At 39.0% G+C, this 10,879-nt stretch overlaps 1 protein-coding gene across 1 annotated transcript; it reads right to left on the minus strand.

The window, feature by feature from the left end:
* Positions 1-492: 492 nt before the first annotated feature.
* LOC112261755 (homeobox protein OTX2) lies at positions 493-6,643 on the minus strand. The gene is made up of 4 exons (XM_024437351.1): positions 6,344-6,643; positions 3,105-3,320; positions 2,490-2,641; positions 493-2,137 (listed from the first exon to the last, which is right to left on the minus strand). The coding sequence occupies exons 2-4, from the start codon at positions 3,199-3,201 to the stop codon at positions 1,514-1,516; spliced, it is 873 nt and encodes a 290-aa protein (XP_024293119.1). The 5' UTR covers positions 3,202-3,320; positions 6,344-6,643; the 3' UTR covers positions 493-1,513.
* Positions 6,644-10,879: the final 4,236 nt, after the last annotated feature.

Here is a 10,879-nt window from a genome sequence, read left to right on the forward strand (position 1 = left end):
TTGAACGGCCAAGTGTGGCTAATGATTGCTCACTAAGATAGTAATTACAGACCTAATTAACACACCTCAATTAAATTCGTTCATTAATTTCGTTTAGAAAATATTGTAATCTGTGGTAAAATAATATCATGGCATAGGCCTCCTGCAATATATCTTGGCCACCAAGATTTTGCTTGACTTTTTGCTTGAAAGGCTGAAGTCAAGTCAGTATTTTGCAATAAACATATCCAACGTTCATTCTCTGTCAATTCATCCAATAAATGGTATTATGGCTCTTCCTAGGAATATTTATTTGTTCAATTCAAGGTGAGGGAACATACATATAAACCTACTTCCACAGCGTTTCATCCATATCTGATGTCCACGGATGACGTTGTAAAATACATAAATATGTATCAACACACACACACACACACACACACACACACACACACACACTCACACACAGTCAATAGTGAATCCATATTTAGCTCATTGATAAATGAGGGGGGCTGATCTCAGGACCTTTATTTGTGTCTGTTCAGCGGTGGGGTCACACCATTTTTGGAGCCATGTTAGGGATCCACAATCAACGTGAGTGATCAATGGATAGGGACGCGCTAGGCTAAGTCCAGAGAGGTCTCAGCAATCGAATTTCTTTTCCAGTATCCCCTCAGATGTTCTACCATGTGTTTGGACAGTCAGGTTGTCTCTTGTAATAATCATTATTTAACCATTATCCATTATTTTCTTGTTGTTCAAAAAGTTACAAATCTATTAAAATCACAGCAGAGAGTCATCGCTAATGCGAGGGAGCTCACAAATTGCATACAATACAACAGATCACAGTTTCGAAGGCTAGCACAGATTTAAAAAACAAACACATATGTACCATTTATATAAGACACACACTGATTGTCTCTTAGAAACTACATTTTGATTCCTTATAAACACTTTTTCTTAAATAAAGTAGTCAATCCGTGTCGCCTCGGGGGAGCGCAGTCCACACAACATTCCTGGTCAAAGTGTTCCTCCGCCAATAGGTCGGCAAGTTGTAAGAGGCTTAAATGAAGCCTGTCCATCCCAAGCACTTAACCAAAAGATTGGCTCCTCTAGCAATGTTGTTCTTGAATAAGGATTTGTTCGTGGCTGTGATGTACCATAAATTACTACGAGTCGACTTCAAGTTTTCTTTTCCTTCAATTAACCAACAGGTGCTGTACTGTAAGCATGGAGGTACACACTGACAGACAGATGAGATGGCTTCAACCTGTGAGGTTTATGAAAAGAAAATATCTTTGCCAGTGCTAAAATAAATTATAACTTCTCCTCTGCTGGACGGGGACAAACTTCATGCCATCAACACGAGCCGCCACCGAAATTTGCCCCCCCCTCTTTCTCTCTTGAAGTTCATACCGGCGACACGAATAATCAGTCTTTTACGGATATATCTTATTGAAGGATGGCAGGGCTAGATGTTTGATTTATCATCATTATCTTCGTTTGAATAGTCTACATAGCCATATTGTTCTTTTCACAGGACTTGGAATTTCCACGATGAAGTCTGGTCTTTATAATCCAAGCAATCGGCATTGAAGTTCAGCTTCCAGGATGCCGCTTGGTCCTTATAATCCAAGCAGTCCGCCGTGGAGTTGAAGCCTAGCCCCGAGGCTCCGTAGCCCTGAGTGGAGAGGGATGCAGGGGACTGGTTCAGATGGCTTGTGACGGCGTTGGTGCTCATAGGACTGACTGTCGTCCCTGGGCCAGACAACTGGTGGTGCATGGGTGTAAGGTAAGAACCGCAGTCCATTCCGCCGAAGTATGACGTTGATCCGGCATAGCCTTGGCTGTATCCCGAGGCCTGTGTGTAGGTCATTGGGTAGGATCTTTGCATGCAGGAGGAGGATGTAGAAAGAGGGTCAGCCAGTGGAGAGATGGAAGCTGGACTCCAAATAGATACCGGTGCGGTGCTGGTTGATATGGAAGGGACTGAAGTAGTACTTGAGGGCGGTGTGAACTGGCCACTCGCCCCGCTCTCAGAGCTCGCTTCTCTGGCTGGAGAACTCTTCTTTTTGGCTGGTCGCACTTTGTTCTGCCCCCCGTTCTGCTGCTGCTGTTGTTGCTGGCGGCACTTTGCCCTTCGGTTCTTAAACCAAACCTAAAATAAACACAAAATAGCAAACACAATTAATCACCCAAACAGTAAGGAAAGGTTCACACGTAAAAGCAAAATGTGACGCAAATAGGCTTTTACGTGTGAACCAGATCATTTTGAAAAAAGTGTGTTGTGTTGATCATAGACTTCGGAGATGTTTTATTATACTGATGTTGAAAAGCACTGCTTGACACAGTAAACGTAGTCTGAGTAGTAGTCTATTTTGTTTTTCAAAGCTTTTGTTTATGACTGCCATACTGTTATGGCCATCTGTCTCCTCTCGTTTGAGTTGCCACAAACAGCGGATATTTATTATTCAGTGATAGGGAGTATTTGTGCCTGTGTCAACACTCACCTGTACACGAGACTCAGGCAGATTGATTTTCAGTGCTACCTCCTCGCGCATGAATATATCAGGATATCGAGTTTTGCCGAACAGTGCCTCTAAAACGTCAAGTTGTGCGCGTGTGAAAGTCGTCCTTTCTCGTCTCTGCTTGCGGGGCGTCGCTGTTGAAAATAAACATATGCACATAACTAAAAATGTTAATTCTACCCACATGAGATTATCAGAATACAAAGTAGGGATATTGTGACACAACTGTGAATGTATTCACTTTTAAGTGTAACTTATAACAACATTGTTTAACATGTATTTGCTATTCAGGGCTAAGACGAATTCAGGACCAATGACATTTTACAAACATTTAGTGAAATAAGAATTTTCAAGTCAGTACAAAAGAATGCAAAATTTAGTTGATGTCTTGCCTCATTTCAGCATTATGATAATGCATTATTTACATTAATCCCTTGGTGTTAAAAAGCATGTTTTAGATATAAATCAGTAACCAGAGGCATTATATCCATGATGGCTTTACGTGATTTGACCCTAATTGGAAAATCTAAGCAAATGAAGAGTTGACATAAATTATGAAAGCATCCATACACACGCGTAAAAAGTGCTAGAACTTACCTGGGTAGCCCACGGATGGATGCAGAAGGTCCATTCCGGAGGTCGTTAAGCTCAGTCCGTTGACTGTGTAAGGTGGTTGCTTGAGATACGACATCATGCTAATGTTGGACTGGGGGGTAAAGTTGGAGAAAATGTTGAAAATTGGGTATGGCCCGTAGATGTCCTTGGTTGTTTATTGGTTCTTTTTCTCGAGGTCTCGATTTTGCCGCTGGATGCCTATTCCAAAAATCATAAAAAGAGAAGAAATTGAGCAAAGTAAGTTGCATCCAGTTTGAATAGCATTTGATGGACTCAGCGCTGTGATTAGTTGGCAATAAACCCTATCCAACCGCAGTGTGCTTTTAAAACAGTCCCAGAGCCCCAGCTGTCCTCTTCAAGAAAGCGTGGCTCATCTTGACAAACGTCCCCCCCCCCCTCCACCCCCAGGCCAAAAAAGCAACATCCTTAATTGCAACAAGTACTCTCAAAGAACAAAACACAGTCGCTCAAATGCACACACATTGGGACGCAGCAAGGATCATCATTTACATAGAGCCCAGCTAATTGTCTCAAATATAAGGGAATTGATTGGGGGCCATTTGCCGAGACAAAGACACTGTAGGCCCGATAAATGAGACTGATAACAAAAACCTTTGGCGTAAAGTAGCTACCAATGCAGTCAACTTATCGGCCCATTTTGTACTGTAGCCATTTCACTAGGCCAAGCTTTTCACCATGCCTCTTGGTTTTGTACGCACCAGTAATCGCTGTAAACGTGAACAGGATGCCATTCAAATGTGAAAAAATAATGCTACTTCAGCTAACAATTTAAAACTAGTACGGGACTCGACTGTGCCCATTAGGTTCTTCTCAATTTCCATCCTAATTGCTTGCTGTAATTAGATTTACAAGGTTGAATAACGTTCAGAAGGCAATCGAAATGTTTTAATAACGAGGCCCACGCTTAGGGGACTTGAGTTAGCCAAACAGGCAACCAACCCTATTAGCAGTTATAGGCTAACTCCCTCCCCCTATCTCCTACTGTCAAAACGCCTCTTGACTAATTTAAGGTGTTAAAACCCATTAAAAAACCCTCAGCCTTGGGCTGTAGGAAACATCAGCCCTGCCAATCAAACTGCTATAAAGTAACCTATTTAGACAATGTAGATGATTCATGAAGGGCCTGGAGTACATAGGCCTAATTCCTTTTAATTGGCCTAAATAATGTCATTTATTGGTAAATACATGCTTCATTAATGATTTATTGACATTGGTTATGAATCAATCAAAAAATAATATTACTCGCGGAAATATTTAGTTGTTGAACTGACTAATGACACAGCATAGGACTAACTTGAATGTATTTGATTGTAGGTTATGCACTCTCTTATTTCAGGTAGCCTATAGAGCATGGACATTTCCATTTTAGTAATTTAGCAGACGCTCTTATCCAGAGAGACTTACAGTAGTGAGTGCATTCATTGTCATACTTTTTTCGTTCTGGTCCCCCGCAGAAATTGAATCCACAACCCTGGCGTTGCAAGCGCCAGGGTTGTAGATAAACACTTACTCAATGACTTTAAATATGTCTGATTTAAAGAGAGGTTAACAACATATTTCCAGGAGTATCTTCATAAAGATTGAACAATTCTATACTATTGGAATAGTTCAACCTGGAGAACTGGTTTAAATAACATTTATGGTAACCCCCCCTCCCCCCCCAGTGTCTCTTGATTATTCGACCGGAGTGGCATTTTTAATATCCATCCAACGGTTTTTTTCCTCCACTCAATCTGTCACACTTAAAACAGACTTCGTCTACCAGTTGCACACCCGCTCAATAATAATTACCCTGTCCAATAATTAATTATGATAAATGTTTATGTTGATGAATTAACGAGATAATCCGGGTGGCACGCGCAGCCTAATTACAGGACGCTATCCTCAACTCTGCACTGCATTCAGTCATAATAATAATAATTTTGCAGGCTGAAGAAAATAAGACAGGTTCTCCTCTTTCATTTAATATCCATATGCCATGCAGAATCACAATAAAACAGTTCATAAGCCGTTTTTCGTTGTAGTTAGACATATGGATAGCCTAATGGAAACAAATCAATATACAGGACTATGCTAAATAATAGCCTATAGGCTACATTTTTAAAGAAACATCAGGTCTATAACTTGACTAACACATTTCCAGATAGTGTTTTTTTAGGCTACTCAATCGATATTAAAGTGTTAGAAAATATTCCGTTTTAGAATGGGAATTTGATTATTTTATATGTAAGACTTTTTTTTACGGACAAACACACCTGTCCCTCTAACAAATAAAACTATTTTTTTTTAAGCAAATGTGGGCCATTTGTTTTTTAAACTGTAGGTCAAGCGTAATTTGCATAAACCAAAGCAAACAGCTCATACGCTAATAAAAAGAGCTAAATGTTTGAGATGTTAGGCTATATTTCCGAGAATTGCCAGGACCCTCCCGCGTGCCCTGTCACGACTGGCCGTTCCATATAGGACGGTAGGGGAGGGAGGTGCTGTACAGGCGGAAAGAGGGTTCACTACACGCCTCCTCAATTATCGCCCTTTGTCTGCATGTATTTTCACACCAACTGAGAACATTCACTGGAATGCATTCAGATTGAAGAAAGTAATCGAAAGAGTCGAAAACACATTAGCTATTCAAATTTCTCCAAGACAATATTTCTGTTGAAGACAAAATTACGGCTGAAATTATTAGCCTTATTTGGATTTAATTAAATGTAGCTACAAACTAGCGCTGAGTTTTAAAATGACAGAATTCATTGTCACATTTAGGACAGAAACTGTGTCATAAAACTGTTTTCCAGTGTCCTACAGTAGGCTTCAGGCTAAAATGGAAGATCCATACACAATACACACCGGAGTGTTCAATGGTCTAATGAGTTTTTTTAAATCATTCGATTAACATGTGTCAGGACGTTTCTCTCTTTCTCCAGGTTATGCAAGGTGTTAATTGACCATACATTGTTGTCCAAACACAGTGACCCAATAGGGCCTAATACACTATTTAATGAATGTATTGTTATATTGTTAATTACATTTTATTGATATATATTTCTGCTGTGGGATGTTGTCTGTATAGCGTATAGGCTAATAGGTAGCCAATACATCCTTTTGTTGTACAACAATTACGACTCCTATACGTATAATGGTAGGCTATAATAATAGTCTAATAATAATACAAATAATAATAATAATAAATGGCAACTTACTCTCGATTGTGGGCCGGAGTAGAATGTTCTTTGTCCAGTTCTTTCCTTGAATAAAATAGCTCTCTCGAAATCCTGTAATGTAAACAATCAAAAGTAACTGTCGCTTTGGATATATTCGAATAAAAATACCAACAAAACTTTCATCTTCAACACTTGCACCAATGTATGGGATAGTGCAAAAGCGTTTATGACGGTAAAATACATGCGGTTGTGATTTGTTAGTCTGTTCTGGGGAAGTTGCTGGAGTTGGATTTGTAGAGAGGGCTGGCCAATGAGAACGTCTGGAGGACTCGAAGCTGGGGTCTGTCTCTCTCTCTCGCGGGGAGATTTGCTGAGAAGCAAATGTCGCCAGCTACGCTTTGACGCAAACTCCTCAGCCAATGGCAGCGAAGGGGCGACTGAGCACATTTTCATCCCTGAACTGAGGGTAAATTAATCATAAAACCTCAAACTCACAGGGCTGCAAATCTTAGCAAATGGATAGGAGCAATTGTGTCCCTGCTTCAAGACTCATTTGAGTTGTTAATGGACGGAACACATTTAATCATCACAATTGACATGATCACATTTTATGTCTATTTAGCACACTGAAGTTAGAACTATATTTATATAAACTGTTCCCAATTATGGTAAATATGAAACTACCCCCACGGTTAATAAATGGTTCTAACCAGTGGGAAAGGTAAAATCAATAACCACAGTATTTTAATCTTACGAATAATGACTTATAACAAGAGCTAAAAACAACATGGAGCATTCCCCACGAATCCATGACACTTCTGGGGCCGGTGACAAAACCGTCCGGGCGAAAAGCAGGAGCTTCAAGTGGAGGCTAAAACACGGTCCTCTCACATTCCATTGCGTAGCAAGGGGGGATTTAGGGAGACTTATTTCCTTAAAACTGTCCTCCCATCCACAGAGCGCCCAGTCTGCTCTGATCAAGTTGATATAGCAAAATTCAGCCAGGGAATAGGGAATACTATACGAGGCGGACTAACCGAAGATTTTACCCTTATATATTATTTACCAGATATAATACTAATTCCTGGTGGTGTATTTTTTAAATAAGTTAATATCTTGAAATATCAGCCATGCTAAGACATGCTGTTGTGGCTGGAACACAACGACAGGGAAAATACCATCCCTGCAGGAGTTTGGTGGCATCCGACTTATTTCAGTGGATGCATTTTTACTGCACCCTTGAATTGACTGGAGAACTCAGTCGGCCACTTACAGCTCAGGAGAAAATCAACGCCAGCTTTTTATCTCTCAAAGGTATGACTATTTTAAATTAATGTGAATAATGAAAACGTCATTTTTTGGATATTCAGAGTTATTCAGAGGCCTACATTTTGATTGATCGTTTCACAAAAATGTATGAAATGTGAACATAACAGGTTTAATAGTTTTATGACATCCCTCTACAAAAAGTAAATCACATAAATGATTTTTTTTCTATAATATTATTATTATTATTATTGTTATTATTCACTTTTACAATTAGGCCTAAGTACTATAGTTGATTAGTTAACAGAACAGAAAGTCTAACTGAGTTCCTTCATTGCTATTGACTCGAGCCACAACTAATAGCCTACGTCACTTGTAATGAATGTAACCTGTATGCGCACCAAAACAATATGCCGAGGGTTTTGGCACGCCTTGGTAAATGTATCATCTTAAGGAGCTTTGTGGAACACACACACACACACACACACACACACACACACACACACACACACACACACACACACACACACACACACACACACACACACACACACACACACACACACACACACACACACACACACACACACACACACACACACACACACGCACACGCACACACACACGGACAAACCCGCTCACTTCAAACAGATTCGAAATTCGAATATTGATTTAGATTTGTAAACAGAGACAGAACCTGGGTTTTATACATCGTCAGTTGCCTCTCTAGCAGTCTTAAGAGTAGCCTAGGCTAAGTCAAAAGTGCAGTATTGAATCGTTAGACCTGTCTTTTTACGCAATCAAAAACATTGACTAATGTAAAAATCTATATGATTTATTTTGACAGACTTTGATGAATGGAAATCGTCGGGGATCACTCCGTCTAGACTCTTTTTTTTCTCTATCAATATTCTGTTCCGGACTCGTCATGTTTGCATCTTGACTGGAGTAAAGTTTTCCAACATGTTATCTAGTTTATGACCGGGGTTTCTTCAGCCTACAGCCGTTCTCTGTCTGAGGGATGGATAGGGACATGGCAAGTTGTCAGCTATCTGTTAATACTGTATCTGCATTTTCTCTTCATTTTCTTCATTTGTGTTTCTGAAGCAAATTAGCCAATTCCATTTGTTAACCTTAGGGATTTGATTGTCCCGCGGTGCTTTTGGGTATAGTAATAAAAAACATATATATATATATATATATATATATATATATAGGTATTTGTTTATGCTTATATTATGAAAATAAGCTTTCAAAGTGGTCCCTCTTTTTCTCAGGCCTCTCCTTGAATTCAAAGGCTTTGCCTGAAGCAATTTTCATTATTAGGCCAAATCAGAAGTCATGTAAAAACAAACGAAATTTGTTATTTGTTTCTTATGTTGTATTGTCATAAAACATATCCTTTAAAATAAGCAAATTAAAAGCAATGAAGGCCCTGCGATGTGCTAATTGTAGGCTATTGAAATCTATACTCATTTTAAGGCCTACTTTTCAGCATGCCATTTCTTTTTTTAGGCTACCTTTATAATGATTAACTCACGTATACTAAAATAATAGCCCGATCATAAAGGTGGCACGAGCAACCAGAGCTATCGAATAACGCACAGAGGTTGTTTACCTGCATTAATAGCCTAATAAATTACGGTGTTGTGTGGAAAATCATTGTGCCTGATATCGTTATCCGTAGCATCGCGCTTGCTCCTCACCGTTTAAATTGCTAAATTATTTATTAAATTCAAACACCAGCCCTCCTCCGGGACTTTCTATCTTAAAAGGAGGACGATGTTTAAAGGGAAAACGAGTTAACGCCTCTGGCAATCAGCGCTCCCACTGGCTCCCGGCTAATTGACAAGGACGAGGTCTTTTATCTGTGCCTCTGGTAAGTGAACCCGGGGGTTAAGAGTTGCGGGATTCAAATCCCAAATTCAACACAAATTGGATGTATGAATCAAACTCTACCTATACCTATTCTTCTTCCTCTTTTCATCTATTCGCACTATGACTTACCACTTCACACTTTAACCTCAATGTTTTTTTAACCGATTATTAAATCCCCGTTGCCTTCTCGTGTTCATGTAAATGTATCCCATTCATCATCATTCATCACCATGATGCAATTATAAAATATATATATTTACACCGTTTTATATTTACACAAATTTAACAAAAATAATTATTATACATTTTCAGATGTGCACTCTTCGCTCCGTCTCGCTCTCCCTCTCTCTTTCTTCCTCCCTCACATGCACACTTCTACACACGTCTCTTTTTTAGTCTAGAATAGAACAAACTAATAACATACATACGTACTGTACATACATACAAATACATACACAATTAGGCTATAGGCTACATAAAGCAAGCTGCTCTTCATTGTTTGGTTGTGTCGAAGCATCACCTTCCTCCTCGTTTTAAGATCCCGCACGATCACTGATTCAGTGGAATGTAAGGGGATTTTTTTCTGCGCCAAAACTCAATATACACTGTTTCACCTTAAAACGGACATCATCTCAGGGTCAAGAGAAGACGTTGACAGTCTACTATATTGTAGGATTAATATCTGTGACTTAACAGCATAAAGGACCTTCAATCTTTTTGAAATGGCCTAATATAAGGCCTTCTTTTCCTATGAAATAAAGAATCCACGTCAGTAATGAAAAACAACGAATAAAAAAAAAACTATTCCTCTGCAATCTCATTCATTCAACCAAAGATGATTCAACAGTATTATTAAGATATAACTTCATTTAGGAGAACCTACTAAACCTTTTAGTTCGTTTTATAATGCTCAATCATTTGTTTCTTCAAGCGACTGTTGTATACATTGTATCTTAAATATGTTATGCTGGATATAATACAAAATATAATAATCCTTGAATAGTGTAAGAATAACAACAAAATGAAAATGTACTTGTACATGTAAATATAATTCGTTCAGGATGCTATTAGGCCCATAACCTTGTCACTGGTTGGAATAACTTTTGTTCTGGTAGTTTATGCAGTGCACATTATATATGAACCTGAGATTCTGAGATTGTCAAGCCATAATAATTTGTTATTGATCCGTAGTCGATTTTAAAATGCCATGATGATTGATATTGGTACTATAATTCATGTTGAGTAGAAGTGAAAATAAAATAAATCAATAATAATTGTCGTACACGAAGAGGAAGGAAATGTGGAGAGCATATTTAATGTAGTTGTAGACGTAGCATCCCTCTGGCGTTGTGAGGAGAGAGAGAGAGAGATAGGAGCAGAACAGAATGGTTTATCACAAACTGTATTGAAATGAGTTCATCAGGTTTGATG

The sequence above is a fragment of the Oncorhynchus tshawytscha genome, linkage group LG11 (assembly GCF_018296145.1).
Source record: "Oncorhynchus tshawytscha isolate Ot180627B linkage group LG11, Otsh_v2.0, whole genome shotgun sequence".
NCBI lineage: Eukaryota > Metazoa > Chordata > Actinopteri > Salmoniformes > Salmonidae > Oncorhynchus > Oncorhynchus tshawytscha.

Bases quoted from the DNA above. Each gene is read 5' to 3' on its own strand.
- LOC112261755 (XM_024437351.1), bottom strand. From the start codon at position 3,201: ATGATGTCGTATCTCAAGCAACCACCTTACACAGTCAACGGACTGAGC. The intron at 2,642-3,104 runs GTAAGTTCTAGC...TATTTTCAACAG, and splicing joins TCCATCCGTGGGCTACCCAG to CGACGCCCCGCAAGCAGAGA. The intron at 2,138-2,489 runs GTGAGTGTTGAC...TGTTTATTTTAG, and splicing joins TGCCTGAGTCTCGTGTACAG to GTTTGGTTTAAGAACCGAAG.